This window comes from Grammomys surdaster, unplaced genomic scaffold (assembly GCF_004785775.1).
Source record: "Grammomys surdaster isolate TR1022 unplaced genomic scaffold, NIH_TR_1.0 127, whole genome shotgun sequence".
Lineage (NCBI taxonomy): Eukaryota > Metazoa > Chordata > Mammalia > Rodentia > Muridae > Grammomys > Grammomys surdaster.
This window is the reverse complement of record NW_021604585.1, coordinates 8,145,410-8,167,731: the sequence shown is the minus strand read 5'-3', so window position 1 is coordinate 8,167,731 and position 22,322 is coordinate 8,145,410. Positions and strand designations below refer to the sequence as shown.

The 22,322-nt window shown below is 36.7% G+C and overlaps 1 protein-coding gene across 1 annotated transcript in view; it reads right to left on the bottom strand.

The window, feature by feature from the left end:
• Mpp5 (membrane palmitoylated protein 5) overlaps positions 1-22,322 on the bottom strand; it is an 89,677-nt gene that overhangs the window by 29,812 nt on the left and 37,543 nt on the right. Inside the window, exons 2-4 of the mRNA XM_028752084.1 lie at positions 17,892-17,976; positions 15,095-15,619; positions 1,136-1,344 (exon numbers count right to left, since the gene is read on the bottom strand). Of these exons, the coding sequence (XP_028607917.1) occupies positions 1,136-1,344; positions 15,095-15,461 (576 nt within the window). The 5' untranslated portion in view covers positions 15,462-15,619; positions 17,892-17,976. The remainder of the gene's footprint in view (positions 1-1,135; positions 1,345-15,094; positions 15,620-17,891; positions 17,977-22,322) is intronic.

The window sequence follows — 22,322 nt, the reverse complement described above, 5'->3', positions numbered from 1 at the left end:
AAAAAAAAAAAGAAACCCTGGAATTCATATTTCCTCATTGCTAGGGATTGAACCTAGGGCAGCATATATGGTAGACAAGTGCTCAGCAATTCCCTCAATGAAAAAAATACCACACAACTAATTTCAGCAGTGAAAGGTGAGCTCAAAAGTCATGAGTTGGTGATGCAGGCCTTTAATTCAAGCACTGGGAAGGTAGAGGCAGGGAAATCTCTTTGAATTTGAGACCAGCCTGGTCTACAGAGAGAGTTCTAGGAGCCTGAGGGCTACAAAGAGAAACCCTGTCTTTGGTTGGGGGGGGAGGGAAGAGGGGAGAGTGTAGCTCAAGGAATAGTAATCCACCAACTCTTTGAGACTCTGGTAGATGGCAAGTTTCTTTTCTAGAAATATGTCTAGAAGTCACTCTGCCCTGGGCAACACTAGACAACTTTGTCACGCTGTGAAGCCTTCACCATCTTAGGCATTTCAACAAGGAAAACACCTCCCTTAGGAACACTATGCTCAAATATAAAGTATTTTCTAATCTAATGTAAAGTCTGTAGCTCTTGGAAATTGTACTTTCTCTGAGCTCCTTTTCTATCTTGTATGTGGTTTCAATGAGATACATTTATTTGATAAATTTTACAGGGGATCAGACAACCTCTTCTGGCCTTTATGGGCACTGCATTCATGAGGTGTATAGGCATACATGCAGGCAAAACATATATACACATAAAAAAATACAAAAATCTGCAATATTTATATCATTTTCATAAGAAAGATCCTTAAACTATCAAACGAACATATCTTAAAGAGTTATATATTTATAATCCCTGATTATTAGAGATTATTGTTTTACACGAGTTTATAATACATAATGGTTAACTTAATAAAACCATACTAGATGGATTAAAATTGAAACATTGGTTACTATCTATACTTATATACAAAATTAACTCTTCATAATCAGTATTAGCTAGGTCATAAATATTATCAGAACATATGCATGCAGCAGTTTTTTTTCACTTCCTATTACAGTATATTAGCAGGTGACCACTACCAATGACCTCAAACAATAACCACATCAGTCTTTTGCAACAGTCCACTTTTGTGACTAATCACTACTCTGTAGATGCCAACAAGATGCTTAGATACATACCTCTTGTACAAGGTCTTGTACATTGGAGATAAGAGGAAATGGAGGGCTAGCCTTGCTCATGTGCACTGTGACAGCATTGTGTATCTTGAATGCATTCTGAAAATCTCTGTTTTGTACAAGCTGTAAAAGCAGTGCAATGTCCTCCTGGCTCTGAGAATCAACCAAAGTGTGCTGGATGTGTTTAAGTGACGAGAACAAGTCTTCAATTTCTAGTAAGAGAAGAAAAATTATCCCAAAATTAACTGTTTTGGTTTAAATTTGACACGTTTTAAGATAATATTTCTTGAACCAGTAAAAACATTTTTTGAGGAAAAAAAGTGCACACAATTTTTTAAGTGTTACTTTACCAACATTTCATAAAACTCTTAAAGGTACAAAACAGAATAACTTGCATTTTAAAAAAACATTTTAATTAGAAAAATATATTCTTACTATAAAAGCAAATGAGGAAATACAAAATTAAAGTTAAGAATATCAATAACCCCATGATCTAGAAACATTTTCCCCATTAGCATCTTTTTTCATTAACAGTACATTTTAATTGCTTTCCTACATTGCTATTGTTAAAAGAACATTACAAGTGACAGGCCCATCATAATTTACATGGCCAATGCACACCTGATAATAATCATTGAAGCCCAACATTTAGGATGCTTCCATTTTAACTATTATAGGCAATTATAAATATTTCAGCATAAAAATTATTTATGTCATTGCTGCATATAAATTTGTAGGACATTATGCTAGCATTATTAGAAACAAATAGTGAAGAGATGGTTTAGTGGTTAAGAAAACTGGCTGCTCTTCCTGAGGACCTAGGTTTGATTTCTAAGCACCCATATCACAATTCACAACTGTCTGTAATTCCAGTTCCAGGCAATCCAACACTCTATTCTGGTCTCTACAGGCACCAGGCTTGTATATGTACAGACATACACACAGACAAAGTATCCATACATATAAAGTAAATAGATGAAAAAAATTAAATTCCTAGAAATTACTTAGGATTTGCCATTTTAAAAGCCACTTGTTGCCGGGCAGTGGTGGCACACGCCTTTGATCCCAGCACTTGGGAGACAGAGGCAGGCGGATTTCTGAGTTTGAGGCCAGCCTGGTCTACAGAGTGAGTTCCAGGACAGCCAGGGCTACACTGAGAAACCCTGTCTCGACAAACAAACAAACAAACAAACAAACAAAAAGCCACTTGTTTTTAAAGTTTTTGCTAATTTATATTAATAATACTACAAATATTCAATATTATTTGTAAACCTTTGATTTAATAGTGGCAATGAAGTGTATGCATATTACTAACACCTTAGTGTTTCTACTGCTGTGATAACACACCATAATCAAAAGCAATTTGAGGAGGAAAGGGCTTGTTTCACCCTACACTTCCCGAGAACAGTCTGTTACTGAGGGAGGTCAGGATAAATGCAAGCAGGATAGGAACCTGGTGGGAGGAACTGAGGCAGAGGCCATGGAGGAACACTGTTTACAGACTTGTTCCTATGCCTTGCTCAGCCTACTTTCTTATTACCCCAGAGGACCAACAGCATAAGAATGGCTCCACTCAGTGGGCTAGGCCAGCCCACATCAGTCAGTATTTAATAAAATGCATGACAGACATGCCTACTGGTCAGTTTTATGGAATATTTTTCTCAATTGTGGTTTGTTTTCAAATAACTAGCTTGTACTAAGTTGATGAAACAAACAAACAAGCCAGCAGAACCAACTACTTTAGTTGTCTACAAACGAATGTGTATGTCTCCTAAAATGTTCCCGGTCTGTGTGTGTTTTATGCCTATCAGAATGCATACATTGCATGTATATATTTTTTGGAAATGATTAGGCCCAAATGATTAGGAATCATTAGTAGTTTCTCCCCTGCTCCCCAACACAGTTCTCTGTATGAGGGCTACATAGAGAAACTTTGTCTCAGAAAACAAAACAAAATAACAGGAAACAAAACCGGAAGAATATGTAATTTAAGACTCTACCAAATTAATAACTTTAAAGTATCTTTTGAGCAATACAGGAAAGCATTTAAGTAACTTAAAAGAAAATTTATGAAATCTACAAAGCAATTAAGATAATGGTTCACAACTTTAAGAGAACAACAGATACTCCCTAAAGTAGAGGGAGTCTTATTAAAATGTTAATAACTGTAAAAAGAGGCTCAGGGTGGTAGTCTGGGAAATAAGAGAGTGAGGAGCCTCAGGCCTCCCAGCTGACAGAAACCAATAATCAACCTTGGTCTAGAAGGGAACTGTTTCTCAGTCTTTTCAACTTCAGGGAGAATGAAGGTATTTTAACATAAAAACACTGCTGGACGATCTCTTCTGCCTACTAAAGCTAGTTAACAATTAATTAATTAACTAATAATATATCTTCAAAAAATTATTTATATTTCCATCTACTTGTTATAATTACTGGTATTACTTTGTTGAGGTTTGGTCTGTTATGCTAAACACTGTAATGCTAAACACTGGCCCCCAAGGTCTGGTTGCCCCCAGGGATGAGGAAATCCTCATTTATCCTAAGTGATGCTATGTAATCTTGTTTCTTAATTTAAAACTATTGGTTGAATAAAGATGCCCACAGCCTTTAGCTGGGCAGAGAGAGGTAGGTGGGGTTTCGGTTCCTGGGCTTGGGTTCTGAGGCAGTACCACTAGGAAAAGAGAGAGACGGTGGAGAGAGGAAGATGCCATGAGGTAAGGGATCATGAGAATTGGCCACGAGGGTTGGCCAGCTGGAATAAGAATGGCCCAGTTGGAACATGGCAAGTCCTTATCTTGGGGTTATTTACAGGAAAGAAGATAGAACAGCCATAGAGGATTGGTATCTGCCCAGCTCTAGTGATATTTAAGGCTTATTATAAATATAGAAGTTTTGTGCCTTTTATCTGGGAGCAGAACAATCAAAGGTGGGGTAGAAACCCCCAATTAATATTAAATATTTATTACAACATTACTTCATACTATGTAGCTTTTTGGAGTTTTAAAAAGGCCAATCTAACCATACAGTGATACTGATAATTTTTGTAATCTAATAACTAATTAGTACTAATACTAATTACTAATTACTAATTACTCAGTAGAATAAATTCCTAGGGTAAGATTAATGATTGCAGAAGTATTTGAAAGACTTTGATACACATTAACAAACTGCTTTGGAGATTTATAACAACTTATATTGCTACAAGCCACGACTGTAAGTGCCTACTCTGAAATATACCAAATTAAGGATTACTGATCTATTATTCTTTGGTGAATATATTTTTACAAGACATAACCATTTGTATTTCTTTTTTCAATTAGTTTATCTTTAATAATTGGAATTGATATTCCTGTACTCTTAAGTGGAACATACTGAACATAATTTCATTTTTATTATGTTAGAACAATAGCTTTTAATCAAAAGTATCTATAAAAATAAATAAAGAGGAGGGTAGAGAGATAGCCCATAGTACAAACTGTTTGCTGCACAAGCATGAGAGCCAGGGTTCTAGTCCCCAGCATCCACCACTTATCTGGCCCTGTGGAGTGGAGACAAGGGTACCCAGGCCACGCTGGCTACTTACACTAGTTGACTTGGCAGCCTCTGGGGTTAGCCAGGACCCTGCTAAATTAAAATGAAGTGGAGAGCAATTGGAAGAAGACATTGGATGTCAACCTCTGGCTTCAACACATCACATGCACAAATATGTACAAACAAACATATCTACACTTCCCCCAAATATGTTTGGTGACCTACACCTTTAGTCTCACTCTGGAGGCAGAACATAGGTAGATCTCTGAGTTCAAGGCCAGCCTGGTCTACAGAGTTTGTTTCAGAACATCCAGAGCTGTATAATAGAGACTTTGTCTCAAAAACAACCAACCAACCAAAATACAGGAAATAGAAATTTCGTAATTAGGTAACAGAGATAGTAGTTTTCAAATTTGAAGGAATTAGTAGGCTTTTTCTGTTGATAGAATTGGAAATAAGAAATATAAGTTCCAAAGAAAGGTCATGTCTGTCCAGTCTGTCCATATTAATTCTAAGGCTGTTAAGGCCATGTGGCAATTTCAGACACAGAGGAAAAAAAAAACACTCTGAAGTTGTCTTTCACTTGTGGGGATTAGAGAATATGGTAAGATCCACAGGTACAGGCAGGCAGAGAATAATAAATACAGCTGAAATTTAGAAAAGGCTCATGACATGGATGACATGGGACCTATGCACATTAAAGAACAAAAGTAGTAGCTGGAGAGATGGCTTTGTGGTTAAGAGTACTGGCTGCTTTTCTAGGACTTGGGTTCAATTCCAGTTCATACTCATCTCCAAGTACAGTTCCAGAGAATCAGATGCCTTTTTCTAGCCTCCGCGGGAACCAGGCACACATACAGTGCACAGACATACATGAAGGCAAAATACCCACACAGAAAATAATAAAATAAATTAAAAAGAATGAAATTAGTGAGAAAAATGAGACCTATACTTGGCTACAAATTTCAACTAAGTGTAAGACCAATTTAAACTTGTTCTAAATAGCGTTATTTATACCCATACTCAAGCCTATCAAGATCTATTCATTCTGGCTTTTCTTTAATTAGCAAAAGCTTTTAATCAAAACTCCAAATGCACTGTGTTAATCAATTTCACCATACTAAAGTGAGACCACTTGCATTGAAGCTCAGCCTTCATATTAGATACTGCCAACCTTTATTGAAGCATATGAATAGTTGGCTGGATTACATACATTTATTGCCCTTCCTCAACAGTAGAATACAGTATATATTTTATATGTATTATTTAATTTAATCATCATTAAAACCTTGAGAAATATTTTTCTCTGTGTGTCTGTTTACTTATATATATATTTTGAAACAGGGTCTCTTACAGTTCAGGCTGGCCTTGAACCCACTATGTAACTGAGAAGAACTTGAAGTCTTGATCCTTTTACTTTCATCTCCCAAAGGCTGGTAGGAGTGCAGAACCATGCTTAGGTGTTTTTTTTTTTTTTGAAAGAATGGGGACACCAGGTTTCATACAAGCAATCTACCAACTGAGCTTTAGCCTTAGACCTTGAGAAACTTTTCCAAATTAAATGAAGATCAACAAGAATAAATACATAAAAGTCATGTCAAATTTATACAGGTGGAGAAAAATGATAAAGTGGTTACACTAAAATCATGAATAAATGACATCAGGATGAGAGTCTATTTCATTTTCTTTCTGTCACACCAGGGGTGGGGGTGTGGTGGGGATGAGGTCCAGGGCTTGATTGTCTGTATGGTATCACCTGTCTGTTTTAGAAAGGCTACTTTGAGCTGTGGTTTCTGTCCAATACAGCAACACATAATTTTTTTTTTTAACTGGGCTTTAGAGGAATGCATACACTATGGCTGTATCACTGTCGATCCTTACGAGATGGTATACTCGCCTTCCAACTTACCCTCCAAATGCTACTTTTACAATATTGCTACATTTTATTTCTGTTATTTCAGACAAGAATCTTATTTTTAAATATCTTCTCAGAGTATTCCATTTAAAGTCATAATAGTAGGTAGAATATGGGGAAAGTTAAGCAAAGTAAGCCAGAACTGCAATTTTGTGAACAAAACCTTCCTGAGAAATGTGTACTGCTATGAGCAACAAAGACATACAGCAGAATTGACAGGTATGAATTAAAGATAAATCCCACGGTTGCTTTCACGACTGAATTCACAGGGAAAGCTTTCAGATGGCGTTCTCAGGAAGGAAAGCTGCCCAAGTACTTCTGATGAATAAGTAGAGCAGACTAAGTTTCCAGTCACTTAGAAGAGGTTTTTAGTACGTCATCAGATACACACACAGCACAAGATATAAAGTAAATCATCTCAAGTTGCAATACTTTACAGAAAATGTGAAATACCAAATGACATAAGCCTTCTAATTGAAACTAGTATAAATAAATCACTTTAAAAAACATCCAAAATTATGATGCATTTGCTTATAATAATTTTGTCACCTAGAAAGTAATACATATGTATGGCTTTAAAATATGATAAATAAAATTTGTCCATTATTTTCTCATTTTTTTCACTAATGAACATGAGAAAAGGTTTTATCACTGAAACTAAGAATGAGATCATGTGAGTAATACTACTGGCTTTGGTAACAAATTCTATGGGGGTTACAACTTTCCTATAAAGCAGCTCTTCATGTCTAGATTAAATTCTTGAGTGCTATAATTTGATTAGTTTTTCCCTACTTGATTTCAGTAGAAACTAATTAAGTTCCCAGTATCTTATTTAACATTTAATGTGACTTAAATGATGATAACATATGCTAACAGAAATCAAATACATTGGCTTTGGGAAATAATAATAATAATAATAATAGTAATAATAAATTTAAAAACTATACACACAAGTCCTTAAATTTACCTCCTAAAAGTTTTTTTTCCCAGTCTTGGCTTGCTCCTAAGAATAAAACATAGAATGAAGATTCTGAAATAGGCAATAGGATCAGGCATGAGGGCACAACTTTCTATTTCTAGATTTCAGAGGCAGGAACATGGAAGTTAAAGGCCAGTCTGGGCTTTATAAGAATTCACAAAAACAAACAAACAAAAACAGGTAATAAGAAGCAAGAGTCAGCCGGGTGGTGGTGGCACACGCCTTTAATCCCAGCACTTGGGAGGCAGAGGCAGGCGGATTTCTGAGTTGGAGGCTAGCCTGGTCTACAGAGTGAGTTCCAGGACAGCTGGGACTACACAAAGAAACCCTGTCTCGAAAAACCAAAAAGAAAAAAGAAAAAAAAAGAAGCAAGAGTCTATTTTCAAATATTTAAGACTCTGGGCAACCATCTGATGCATTTTTTTTTAAAGATTTATTTATTTTTCATTTATATGAGTACACACTGCAGCTATCTTCAGATACACACTAGAAGAGTGCATCGAATCATATTACTGATGGTTCTGAGCCACCATGTGGTTGCTGGGAATTGAACTCAGGACCTCTGGCAGAGCAGTCAGTGCTCTTAACCACTGAGCCATCTCTTCAGCATTTTTAAACTTTTTATTTTTATTTATGTGTATGTCTTCTCTGTGAGGCTGTGTACACATCTGTGACAGTGCTTGTGGAAGCCAGAGGCATCAGACTGCCCTGAAGCTGGAGTCACAGGCATGTGGGTGCTGGGGCCTGAATGTGCTTCCTTGCTCTCTCACTCATTTCTCTCTCCAGCCCCCAGAGACTTTTTATCCCAGCACCAAGATCCCCAGGGATCAAACCCAAAGCCTCGCTGCTCACTCTAAGCAGATGCTGTGCTGGAGTCACATTCCCAGACCCTCTTCTCTCTTTTTAAACTAAAGAACATACAATTCAGATCTCTGAACTTTGGCTTTTAGTGGACTGGGTCAGGATGAATTTGTTTAAAATTATGAGAAACTTACAACATATCCTGAACAATAATTAATCATTACTAAGTTATGCTAAATTTAAAAAAACTCTAGAGATGGGATTTTAACATAATAACAGTATGTGCCAGACTTTGATTAACTTAATAACAGTGCAACAAATAAAAGCAACAACACAACTTCCAAATACAAGTGTACCACTTGTTTACATACAGTTCCATCTGGACCTCATGAAAACCTTAATACTGAAGTTCAGAAAAATAAATAACTTGTCAAAGTCAGTAAAAACTGACAATAAAAATTACTTTAAATCAAGTATGGGCATGAGCTTTGTCTATCATATGCACACAGGTATCATTAAAGGTCAGAAGATGGTATCAGGTCCCCTAGAAATCGAGTACAGGTTGTTTTGAAACCTTCCATCCATTCTTCAAGAATAATAAGTGCTCTTAACCACCGCACCATCTCTCCTGCTCGGCCAAGCATTTAACACACCAACAAAGGAAAAGTAAAGTTACAATTTATTATCATTTAATAAAGTAGGGTAAAATTTCAGGTATGTGCATTTTTTATTTACTGAAATTGAATGATGTAGCACTAAATTACTTTTAGTAAAATTATGTTGAAGAACCATAATTTATAGGAGTATGCACATAATCCAATGAACTGTTAAATCTATAGGGATGCTCTAATTTTAGCAATCTCAGAAACAACACTTCAAACAACTATTTTCAGTCAGTTAATTGCTTCATTTGTAGACGGAAACAACAAATATCCATGAAGAAGTGGCTAGGAGTTTGTTTAGAAGTAACTAGAACAGGTTAGGCAAACATTCGATAGTGAAGGTAACTTCAGAAGGAACCTAATGTAGAAAAGAGTCACTGACCCTGAGGTTTTGCTGCTTTAAAGGAACTTTATTTTTTAAAGTTTATGACAGTGTGACAAAATTGTAGTGTATCTCATGGTATCAAGTCAGTTTATGTTAGAAATCTGAAAGAGATTTGTTACTTTATCTCATTCTTTATTCACCCTTATTTTCTTTGCTTTTATCTTTTATTTTTTTCACATTAAAATATCTGGTATAGAACAGGAGGCTTTAACCACAAAACTCAAGAGTTTCCTCCATAACTATCAAGCAGCTCGCTCTGTGTCTGTGTGCCTGTGTGTGTGCCTTTCCTGCTGCCTCTTCAAGGATGTATCAATTACAGTCACACACATAACAGAAAGCAGTTTTCTCTAGCTTATTCCCTTTATTCCGCCTAGTTCTCCACAACCCTGGCCCCAAATTATATAACTGTTAATACAAAATAAACAAAAGCTGAAATATATAACCTAGAAATATCTGAGAATTACCTGGTTCTCTTTTTCTACTCTAACCTACACTTTTTTCAGAATTTCTTTTACAAGACTGTTTACTTTGATGATAAATGAGAACAATTATTTTATTTGTAATAAAGCAAGGTTTTGAATGTACAACAATTTCAAGGAAATCTTAATTAAAACTCTACAACTTATAACAGTATTATTTAAGAATTTTGGCTGCTTTTAAACAAAATTCAATTTATCCCTTCTGAATATTTTCTGTATCATTCCACTTTTCTGAATGCTTATTATTACACATTGCCAAATTTACAAATGCTATCATTAAAAACAATCTTTCTAGTCACACTTTAAGTCTTAAGGAATGCTTTGTCTACTCACAGGTAAATGATGTGTTGTTTGGAAACTGAAGGCAACTTCTCAAAGAAATAAATGAGCTGCCCCATCCTTCCCTCACTTAAACAACATTGTTGTTTCTGGCTGTGAAGAAGGCTGAAGCCATCTCCTGTCATGTTTGAGTTAATTAAGATACTGACAAGCAGACTCATAATTTTAAGGGAGTATTTCTGTTGTAGTCTGATGTGTTAGCAGATTATTAGCAGAGAAAAGTATTTGATAAACAGTATTACACTTCTTTAGAAATATTTTTTAGTTCCTGCACAAAATGATGAGTTTCATTATGATTTATTAAATTTTCCAAGAAATAAATGATTAATACCTGGCATTATATTTCCATTTAGAAAATAGGTAAAACAGCCTTAAATTCAAAGGCCATATGAAGGCATTAATGAAAACCATGGTGGATTATAAATTGGAAGAAATAATAGTTGTCTTTTAAACTTGTAGAAAAGTGAGTCATGGAATTCATAAGCAGGAACATAAAAAAAAGTATCAACAGCTGATTCTAAGTAATGCCAAATGGACAAATATATTACTCTAAAAAGAATTCAAACAAAAACCAGATCAGTCCAGGTTAAACGAGGGAGGGAGAAATGTAAGAAATGAAGGGTAAGCAAGAAGAAACGGCCTGAAACATTTCTATTTTTTTTTCTAACAAAACCTTATGACGGGAAACACGAAAATTCCTTCATATAAAAGTACAAACACTAATTTTTCCCACTGTAATTATATCTGAGGGTATGCAGCAGGATTTACCCTCTGAACACTGGTGGAATAAACCTTGAACAAACTCTGTCAGACCCTGACCAAGGAACTTCCCCTAAGACTTGCTGAAACCCCTACGCTGAAACTCCAGCTCCTTTCCCCTTGTCACCACTGCCTAACTCAGTCACCCACTGTCACCAGCATCCTGAAAGCAACAACATAATAGCCTTTGATTTGGGAGAGGCAAGGCAGTTCTGAAAGATAAAATGGCCTTGTCTGGATCAACAATTCCATGAACCGTGAAGTAGAGACTGTATGTAGTCCCTGAAACTGTATTTAACTCCCCCCTCCCACCCCATACAAACCCAGAGTACTCCCTTCTCTCTCTCTGCAGAATACCCCCTACAGATACCCAGTTCAGTCCTTCCCTGTTTCAAACAGTCCTGTCTGCTGGATTCTTTCTGCCATCTGTCCCTTTATGGTGTCCTAGAAGTCTAACACCTATTATTTATGATTTCTGAAAACAGAAGCACAGACATTTTAAATATGCATTCTATACAAAATTTATCAAAGAAAAGTAAATGAGATACAATAGAAACGGCTCCAAATTTGGAACAAAAAGACTCACGAAAGAATAAATGTAGCATGTATATGATGCTTATGGGCAAATTAGGGTTAGCCTAAGCCCTGGCCAGGTGAGTGACATGCAAGCTGGATGTCACTTCCTATTCAAACCTCTACTTCCTGCAGCATGTAATCAACTCTAGACGTGGCAAATTCAAATGTGACCCTTCCAAGTATTAGCTTGATATCTTAAGCAAGAGATAGGACTGAAATCCAACTGTTGTTTCTTTTGTTGTTTTGTGTGAGACCAGGTCTCAGCATGTTGTCCTGGCTGGTCTGGAACTCACAGTCTTCCCATATCAGTTTCCCAGCATGTCGATACTGATACTGTCTTATCTCAGAAATAGAGACCATAGAGGCCTTCTTAACAGAATTATTATAGGAATGGCATTTGCTAAGGTACCTAGACTACAGATTTCAATAGGCACAGGAATGTTAAATTGACAATGATGCAAAAAAACATGCTTTATTACATCTAATGTCAGTAACTATAAGAAACAGCACCTAGCTTTAAAGTGAACGCAAATTAACATATAAGGCAACATTTCTCAAAATGACGTCTATAGGCTCCTAACACAGCTCTGTAAGGATCAGTGTATGGAGGAGTAAAATTCATAAATACTCTACGTGTGAAAATATGCATCTGCCATCACTCATCAATCTCATCAGATCCACACTCCCTGATAACATAAAGGCTTGAAGAAATTCTTTAATAAGAAGGATTTTTACCTAGGATTCTCATGTTATTTGGGCACAGAACTCTTTTGTATATGAGTCATATCCTAGATCCAGGTTTTCATTTTTTTGTCAACAGAATTTAGAGATAGTAAGTTGATCCCATATAAGCAATTCCTGTTTATCTTATTGACAGTTATCAAAAACTAGATTTTAAGCTGTAGTTATTATCGTCATTATTCACCTTTGTTTTCTAGCAGTTTAATTAAAAAAATTGAGTTGATATAAAACATACTGGCTTGTGGACACATTCTTGAATACTGATCAGTGTGGGAGGGCCCAGACCACTGTGGGCAGTGCCACTGCCAGGCAGGTGGCCCAGGGCTGTATTAAAAAACAAGCTGAGCAAGCCACAAGGAGCATGCCAGTGAGTACTTTTCTCCATGGCTCCTACCCTAACTTCTCTCAGTAATGGATTATGATTGACACATGTAAACTCAATACATTCCTCCAAGTCACTTTCAGCTACTGTGTTTATCACAGCAAAACAAAGCAAATTAGGGCAGAGAGTAGTACCAGGAGCTGGTACTGCTATCAGACCTGAGAGAGCTGGGAAAACTGGAACTGAGTCCTTAGGGCTTAATGAGCTGTCCTGTGGCAGCTTGGAGGAGAAGACTACTGAGGGAAAGGCAGACAGTGGAGGACTGGCAGGTAAAGGGAACACTGAGAATCTCTCCAGAGTTGTATCAGAATGTTCCGGTGATAGTTCCAAATTAAGAGTCTGTGGTTTCTGGTTGTTGAGGTTGGTATCAGCAGTGACTCCTACGAGACCAGGATCACGGAAACATTGGCGTAAGAGGACAATCGACTAGTTGGTTGAGGTTGTGACTAACAAGAGACCAGCAACACCGAGGTGAGATTTTCTGGCAACTATTTCTTAAGGGGAACACAATGAAACTGTGGTCTCAGTGAAGGCTGCATCTCAAGCTGGAAGCTGAAATCAGCAATGTGTAAGTCTCCCACATGGTAACAGATTTTTTTTTTAAAAGAGAAGACAAGAAGAGGAATGCTTACAGTGTGTGGAATAGAGTACCCTCTTCTTTTTCTTTCTTTCTTTTTTTTTTTTTTAAAGAATTGTTTATTTATTTTACGCATATGAGTATACTGTTGCTGTCTTCAGACACACCAGAAGAGGGCATCGAATCCCATTACAGTTGGTTATGAGCCACCATGTGGTTTCTGGGAATTGAACTCAGACCTCTGGAAGAGCAAGCAGCCAGTGAATTAACCTCTGAGCCATATCTCCAGCTGATAACTGATTTCTGATAACACAAAATTTAAAGACTGAAGAAATCATGGAGAGACCTGAAACCATGTGGCAGGATTGGAATCCCTGAAGAGACTCAGAGAAGCCACTGCTTGAACTTCCATTGCAGGGAAGACCCCAGAATATTGAGATATGCCAACCAGTACCATGGGGTAACTATCAAGGCCAGCTGCACTTGTAGAGTGGGACCAACGTGAGCTTGAGACAAGATTCGTGACTTGCAAATGACAGAGCTAAGGAGCTGAGCTGCCAACGCCCTTTGGTGCTCAGAAGATCGTGAGGACGTCCCAGATACTGGACACCAGGCTGACACCGCTGAGTTTTGATTTCACTGTAACTGTTCAATGTTTCTTCCCTTTTGAAATGAGAAAGTACATAACTTGGTTTTGATTTTAGAGGAGCACACAGTTAAGAGACTGTATTTTTAAGAACTTGGGCTTTTAAATTGGAAGCGTTTTTAAAGACTGTGGAACTTTTAAAAGTAAGATTGTCTTATACTGTGATATTAATATTTACATGATATCTTGAGGACAAATAAAAAAGGAAAGATTATGATTTTAATAGTATTTGTATATCATGTTGGTAAACGGTCAATTGTGCTGGTGTTCATTAACTTGATATAAACCTAGATATCTAGGAAGAATCTACACCGAGGATGTGCCCCATTATATGTGGTCCATAGGTGTATCTGGGGGCAGTTTCTTAATTAATAGCTGATATGAGAGGGCCCAGACTATGTTGAGCAGTACCACTGTTACATGCTATGTTCCTCAGAACTGCAATATTCCTTCCGAACTGAAATGCTCGCTCTAGGAAGGCAAAGGAGGTCAAAACAGACACAAGTCAGGGAGAACAGGAACTTTAAAAGACTCAGGGCCCCTACCCAGCAGTGAAAAAAGAACCAAACAATTACTGGGGGACACTGGGCAGCTCATCTGCCTGAAAAAGAAATTCAGACTGTCAAGCTATCTGTCAGCTGCATGGAGAATGTCAAGCAGTTTTGGGAGTTGGTGCCCACTGTGGGGTAGACTTTCTGGTCTTTAACATTATCTTTGCTGCTTAAGTAACCTTTCACCCATAGTTCTGTCAGTAACCCCAATAAAGCTGGGATGAACAGATGTGTGCTGTATCTCCTCAGGAACAGCAGCCACCCTTGGGCCGTCGCTCCTGGGCTGTTAAAAAAGACAATTTGAACATGCAAGTCATTACAGGAAAGCCAGGAAGCAGTTTTTCTCTACGGTTTTCACCCTGACTTTCCTCAATGACAGACTGTGACTGGGACATGCAAGCCAAATAAATCTGTTTCTCCCCAAGCAGCTCTCAGTCCTGGTGTTTATCACAGCAATAGAAGACAAACTAGGACAATATTTAAACCAATACTTTTGTTGTATGTGACTAAAACATAAAGAACTTAGTGCTGAATTCAACTCATCATTACTTATATGCTCTCAAATCTGGCCCTTCGCATACACATTTTCATTAGGGTATGCAAAAAACCAAAGCAAAACATTGGGCTATTTTTACTTACCTAATATTTTCACAGCATAGTGAGGACTTTCTAAAACAATTCCTTCTTCTGTGTCAAATATGGGGTTATCTATTCCAGTCTTCGGAGGAATTTGAGCTAGTTTCTTAAGTCTCATGGAGGAATTTAGGTCAAGTTCTTGCTTTTTCCCTTCTTCTTCACGCCTACGTCTCATATCCTCCTGTTGTTGTCGAATACGCTCTAACTGTGCACTTCTTCGCACTGGCATCATTCTGGTGCCCAAATCTCCAGGGCAGTCAACAGCCATCTCTCGGTGTTTCGGATATTCCTCTGGTGATGCAAGATCAAGATTTTTTATTCCGCTGTCTGATTCCTCTGTTACATGCCCATTCATATACGATGTTGTCATGGTTATCTATAAAAACCTGTACCACTTTTTATATATCAAAATTTCCTATAAAGCCAATTCTCTTGATTCTGTAGTATAAAATCCATGTTACTTCAAAGAAAGAAAAATAACTTCTCATATCACATAATAATGCTATGAAATGTATCCACGAGGGAAATCTAAGAGGGAAAGATGGAGGGAAAAGTATAAGAATTATAATATAAAAGCAAACTTTATATAGCTTACTTCCAATTTATACACAATATAGAGAATATCTAATAGGTTCTTAATATAGTTGGTAATACAGAATAAGGTCATTCCTTTCATTTTACAGACAATGTCGAGGACATAAAATATTTTTTAAAAAGTTGTCTCTCAAAACTATGAAGCATATTATTCAATTTTACTGCTAAGAAAATGGATGCACTGAAAAGTTTAGCAAAATGAGAAAATGAAATGGTTTGCTATTAATTTTGTAGAGAATAGGTGCTTTTTGGATAGAGAGACATTTCAACAGCAACTTTAAACATCCCAACTTTAGAATATCAGCCTTTATAATTGGTAACATATAAAAAAAATTAAGTTGAACTTTATAAGGACTCATTTAGAGAAAATGGCATAGCATGTACAGCAAAAGGAGCATATAGACAGGAAGACTGAACTTTCATTTTCCCTCTACCATATTTCCTGGCTTGTTGTTTAAGGACAGCCAGTTTTTCTCTCAACCTGAGTAACTTAGAAGATTAACGTCACAGACTTCTCTTAGTGTTAAAAAGATAATGTATACAAGTTCTAAAATATAGATATGTACTATTAATATTAATGAGTCTATGTTAAGAGTCCTCCAACATAAATGAAAATAAAAACATATTTTATGCAATGGCACTAGCTTTTCATCAACTCACTTACGAATAAATATGCAGGCTGTTTATGTGTGTAAACCCACACATTAAATTTAATTGGCTTCTTCTGCCCAGGCTTTAAAAATATTTACACTAATGAGCTTACTGCCTCCTTGAGCTGAGCATCATTTCAGCAAGTATGTACAATGCTGACTAAGTAAAACCCAAGTTTTTAGACCATATTCCTAATACTAGTCAACCTTCCTTCAAATGTCCTTACAATGCAACAGGAAGAAAAGACAAACTACTTAATACAATAAACACCTACATAGGCTCTAGAAGAAGCACTAAGGTCAACAGTCAGGAAAATAGATATGAATTACACCAATGACTAAAGTTGTATTTTTATAAGAACGATATATTATCCTCCATCCAAACTTTAAGTCTCTTTATTTATAACCATGTGACCTACATATAACTACCTCATATACTATTAGATTGCCTTCTTTCCCATTAAAATGAGAGCTATAAAATTAGGTGATCCTTAAGCTTTCTGTGTTAATTATAAAAAGTATAAATTAAACTGGATATAGTTTATTTAATGTTCTCATTATAAGCAAACAAATTTTTATGTAGGGTTACTATACTACTATGGCTAATTTTAAAAACCTAGGAGTGTATATATTTCCAAAAATTAACTCTTAATTTTTTTCATTTATAATTATTGGATATTTAAAGAGTATATCTATTCACTATGCTAAATCATAAAAGAAAACCATAAATCATTATCTGGATCAGAATTCTCAAGTACATGAGATCTAGTCTTTTATTCTCAGAAGATTTCTGCAACTAGTATTAATCAACTTAACATTCTATATTTTAGCTCTCTCTCCTAAGTGTTTAGTTTAGTGAGAGACAGAAAAAGAAATTAAATGACTATTTTTCTCTGGTTTTCCTCATCAGATTCCAATGTATTAGAAAACATTTTCCTTATATGTCTTATTTTTAAATATCTAGTACTTAGGATAATATGTGTGATAGAGGAAAATGTCCAAGAAATACCTGTTCAACTAAACTTGGACTATTTTAAGTTCAAAGAGGATGCAGACATCTAAAACAGGGTGACAAGAAACAAGGAAAATATAAGGATGTAGTTTTTTTGTGCTACATTTTGAAGTGTAACTATCCATACAGAGGTAGGGTCTGTTGCAGATTAATGGAAAACACATGACCAAATGATACAGATGGCAGAAATCCAAAACTCAATACCATGAGACAACATTTGTATCAAAGCTAGAAAACAAAACAGTTTACTGGGAAAATAGTTTCTTACATAACCTTAAGTTTTAGGTAGAGGGAGATGGGAAAGACAGACTTCATATGCATGAATATGTTCACTGCCTAAGTGGACTCTTGGCCCATCTCCTCCGACCCTATTCATCTTCTCTTCTCTTCTCTAGCATGTAAAGCTCTTTGAACAGCAGCTGGAAAGTCTCATTTTAAGTGATCAGCATTCGTCTGACATTTTAAGAGGCTGGACTATGTTTCCATAGAAACAGCTTTGTCAGCTAATACAGGACTCAGGCCAAGAATAGTGAAAAGAACTTACATTATGCAAACTGGAAAACCTTGTCTTCTATCCTTGTTTTTCTTCTCTGTTTTTTTCCCCCAATATTCAGGTTAGCTTTCTTATTCTGCAAAACAAAAAGGAAATAATTAACTAAGTATAGAAGTATGCAATTAACCAAGTGTAAAAGTACGCAGTATTTTGTGGAGAAGTGAGAAGAAAAGGTTAATTCAGTATAACATTCAATTTGCAGATAGTTAGGATTTTTTGCAGTTATAAACCAATACTACTATCATCCCAGTCATTGAAAAATATTAATTAAAATCAATGTTGTTATATATGAGTGTTACTTAAAATGTTAAGTAGTGGGGCTGAAGAGGTGAGGTAGCTCAGTGGTTCTGGCTGTTCTTCCAGAAGACCTGGATTAAATTCCCAGCACCCACAGGCAACTCACAATTGCCTCTAACTCTAGTTCTAGGGGACTGAACAACCTCATATACACATAAATGCAGGTAAACACCTATGTACCAATCTTACCAGTTTCATTCTTAGGTATAAACCTAAAATATCTACATCATTTACACAATATACAATCTATACATTAGTACAAAAATATCTATGGCAGTATTATTTAACATAGTCAAAGTAGAGAACCTACAAATGTCCATTAACTGATGAATGCACAAGTAACAAGATACATACATGAAATAATGAATAAAGAAGAAAAAACCCACTAAAACAGGTTAGGCCAGAGATAAACCTCAAAAAACGAGTTTAAAAAGCCTGTTATGCTGGGCATAGTGACATCTGTGACACAGTGACATAGTGATGCCTTTCATTCCAACAGGTGAATCTCTGTGTCAGGTCAACCAGCGCTATGTGAGACTCTGTTTTTGTCACTGTCAGGGTGTGTGTGTGTGTGTGTGTAGGGAGAAGGAGGGAAGCAGCTAGTTAAAGGGAGATAATTCAGTTGGTAAAGTGCCTGCCATGAAGCAGTGAGGATCCAAGTTCATATTCCCAGAACCAACATAGCGAGGGTCTAAAAGGCCAGAGTTTGGAGAGTACTGAGACAAGGGGGTCCTTGGAACTCACTGGCCAGCCACCCAGACAAACTGATGTACTCCAGGTTCAGTGATAGACCCTGTTTTAAAAAATAAGGTGGAGAGGGATTGAGGAAAACATCAAACACTTATCTCCACTTACACATACAAACATGTACAAACATACACCAAAAGAAAAAAGCTAGTAACAAAAGCCCACATACTGTATGATTCCATTTATTAAATGTCTAAAATTGGTAGGACTATAAAGATGGTGGTTGCTTAGGACTTAGTTAGGAAGGTGGGTAAGAGAATTAAAACTGATTGTGTAGGTGTTTCCTCAGGGAATGATATAAATTATTGGTAGTGTTAATATAGTTCTGAATATACTAAATGTTAACAAATTATTACATTATCATATATATCAGTGAACTGTTGGCCTGTGAATGATATAAAACAATAAAGTACAGTGAAGTGACACTAAAAACAATTGTGATTGTTAATCTCAGTTGTCAACCTGACACACCTGGAAAGGGGAAGCCCTAATTGAGGAACGGATTCCATCAGATTGGCAATTGCTAATGATAGTTCATTAGCAACAGGGTAGTTCCACCTTTGAGCAGTTGGGCTTGGGCTTTATAAGGAAGGTAGCTGTGCACAAATTGGGGAATAAGCTAGTAAGCAATATTCTTTCTAGATTTTTTGGTTCAGTTCCTGCCTTTGGGTTCTTGCCTTGAGTTCCTGTCTCAGTTTCCCTTATTCATGGACTGTAAAGTGTAAGCTGAAATAAAACTTTTCTTCCACTAGGCTGCTTTTGTCACTGTATTTACCAGCAATAGAAACTAAACTAAAACAACAAGAAAATCATTAAAATTAAAAAAATTAGCTGTACTAAGTACCGAAGGAAGGTATGGAGAAACTGACACTCTATTTGATAGTTCATGGGACTCAGTTCTCTCCTTCTATCATGTGAGTCCCAAGGATGGAACTTGGGTTTGTAAGGCTTGCCAGCAGCACCTTTACCCACCAAGCCTTCTCTTCAGCCCTACATAAACTACTTGCTAATTTCAAAGGAAAGCAAAACCTTATACACTTAAGAAAGCATCTCTTAGAGCTGGATATATAGCCCAGTCACTAGAATTCTTCATTAGTATGTATGCAACTCTGGGTTCAATGCCAGGCAACCCCCCAAAAAAACAAAAACAAAATATAAAAGAGAAAGGAAAAGAAAGGGGAAAAAAAGGAGCTATCCTTGTTATGTGTGCGCTGTCTCTCTCTCTCTGTGTCTCTCTCTCTCTGTCTCTGTCTGTCTCTCTGTCTGTCTCTGTCTCTCTGTCTCTTTCTCTCTCTGTGTGTGTGTGTGTGTGTGTGTGTGTGTGTAGCTCAGGCTGGCTTGGAACTCACTATGTGGCTGAGGTGACCTTGAACTCCTAATCACCTCATCTCTACCTCTCAAGTGCTGGGTTTACAGGTGTATGCCATATACTGAGCAGAATAAAGACTACTAAAAGAAGACTATATTCACATCATATAATTTATCATATATATTTACCTGTGGAGGATGTAGCTTATTACGGTATATCATCTACTTAGCAAGCATAAGCTCTGGACACACTCCTGAACACACAACTCATTCAACGAATACTTAACTGATATCTGAGTTTCAGTTTCCCAAACTTCCATTTAACAATGAATGACTCCTTCATCCCCTTCCCAGTGTGGGTACGGGGAACCACAAAAACAAACAAACAAACAAAAAACAAGGATCTAACCACATCCAAAACAAAGTAAATACAAGTCAAAACTGAATTACAGGGAAGTTAGTCACACGAGGTATTAACTCAAATTATTACTCAGTAAAATAAGGGCACAAATTTAAACAAAAATTAATCTTCAAGATACAACTGATACAATTTTTTTTCTTCACTTTGAGACAGGTTTCATGTAGCCTAGGCTGGCCTAGAATCAGCTATGTGACTGAGGCAGACTTTCAACTGATCTTCCTGCTTCCTTCTCCTAAGTGCGTGGCATACTTGTGGTTAGGAAGCTGGTTCACATATTACAGAAGTAAAGACACTTTTGTTGTTGTTTTATTATTTTAAATTCATTCATTCTCATTCATATTCTCTCTCTCTCTCCCGCCCCCCCCCCCCCTCTCTCTCTCTCTCTGCATATGCATCTGTGTGCCAGTTTCTATGGAGGCCAGAGGGATCAGATCCTTGAGCTGGAGTTACAGACAGTTGTCAGCCATCTGATATGGGCACTGGAAGGAGCAGTATATGCTCTCAACCACTGAGCCACTTCCCTAGCCTAGGAAGCCTTTATAAAGAAAAACTCATAAACATCTGAAGTAAACTGAACTTGATTAGCTCAAGAGCATGCTAGTAACTTCAAAGGTCAAGTACAAACAACCTGGGTTTACTTTTTAAGTAGAGCAAAGTCTTGTAAGGTCATTTTAAAAATTCTACGTGGTTTAGGTTTCAGATAGGAGAACATTTACTTATCATCACATAATTGCATTCCAAAGAAGTTATTGCTATTTGCACCTCATTAAAACTATGTTAAGACACACAATGCTGGATAAGTTTATAAATAATGGAAGCAAAATTCCATTTAAAAAAATAGCTTGGCACCACAGTACACTCTAGCACTTGGACAGTGATGGAGGAGGACCAAGAGTTCAAAACAGAAACAAAGCTAGGCGTGGTGGCTCATGCCTGTAAACTCTTGAGGCTTAAAGCAAGAGGATCCCTGTGAGTCTGGCCAGCCTGGACAGACAATTGTGAGCCACCTTATATGGGTGCTGTGAGTGAGCCTGAGCCACAAATTGAGAATCAGTTTCAAAAAACCCAAAAAGTACAAAGTAAAAATCCAATAAAGATCTCAAGGAGGACTAAGAGTAACACATATCTTAAAGCCACAGAATCTTCTGTCTTTGTGGACAGAAAGTAGTAAGATTCTTGACGCTCAGTTGGATACCAGTACCATGATGTCATTTAGAAGATCTATCTTCTTCCGATATAAACTTTCAAGGATTTAGCAGTTTTTACATTCCTGTATGAAATTATATATAAAACACATCTGAACTCAAAGAGTTAAGTTTACAAGGTCCTTACTCTCCTTCTATGATTCTAGGTCAAATAATTGCCTTGACATAAAATAAAATAAATCAAATTGCTAGGAAAAATACTACTATATTTATAATTTACAAAAAACAATCCAAAATGGGTCAAACATTTAAACATTAAGACCAGAAACTCCAAAGTTATCAGTATTAAACATAGGGTGGGTGAAGGGTATTACACACTTAGTCACAGAAATTTTTTAAGGGATTGACCTAAAAGTACAGGCAACAAAAACTAACACTATCAAACTAGAAAGGTAAGTACAGCAAATGAAACAATTGACAGTCAGCCCCTTCAGATGGGGAAAC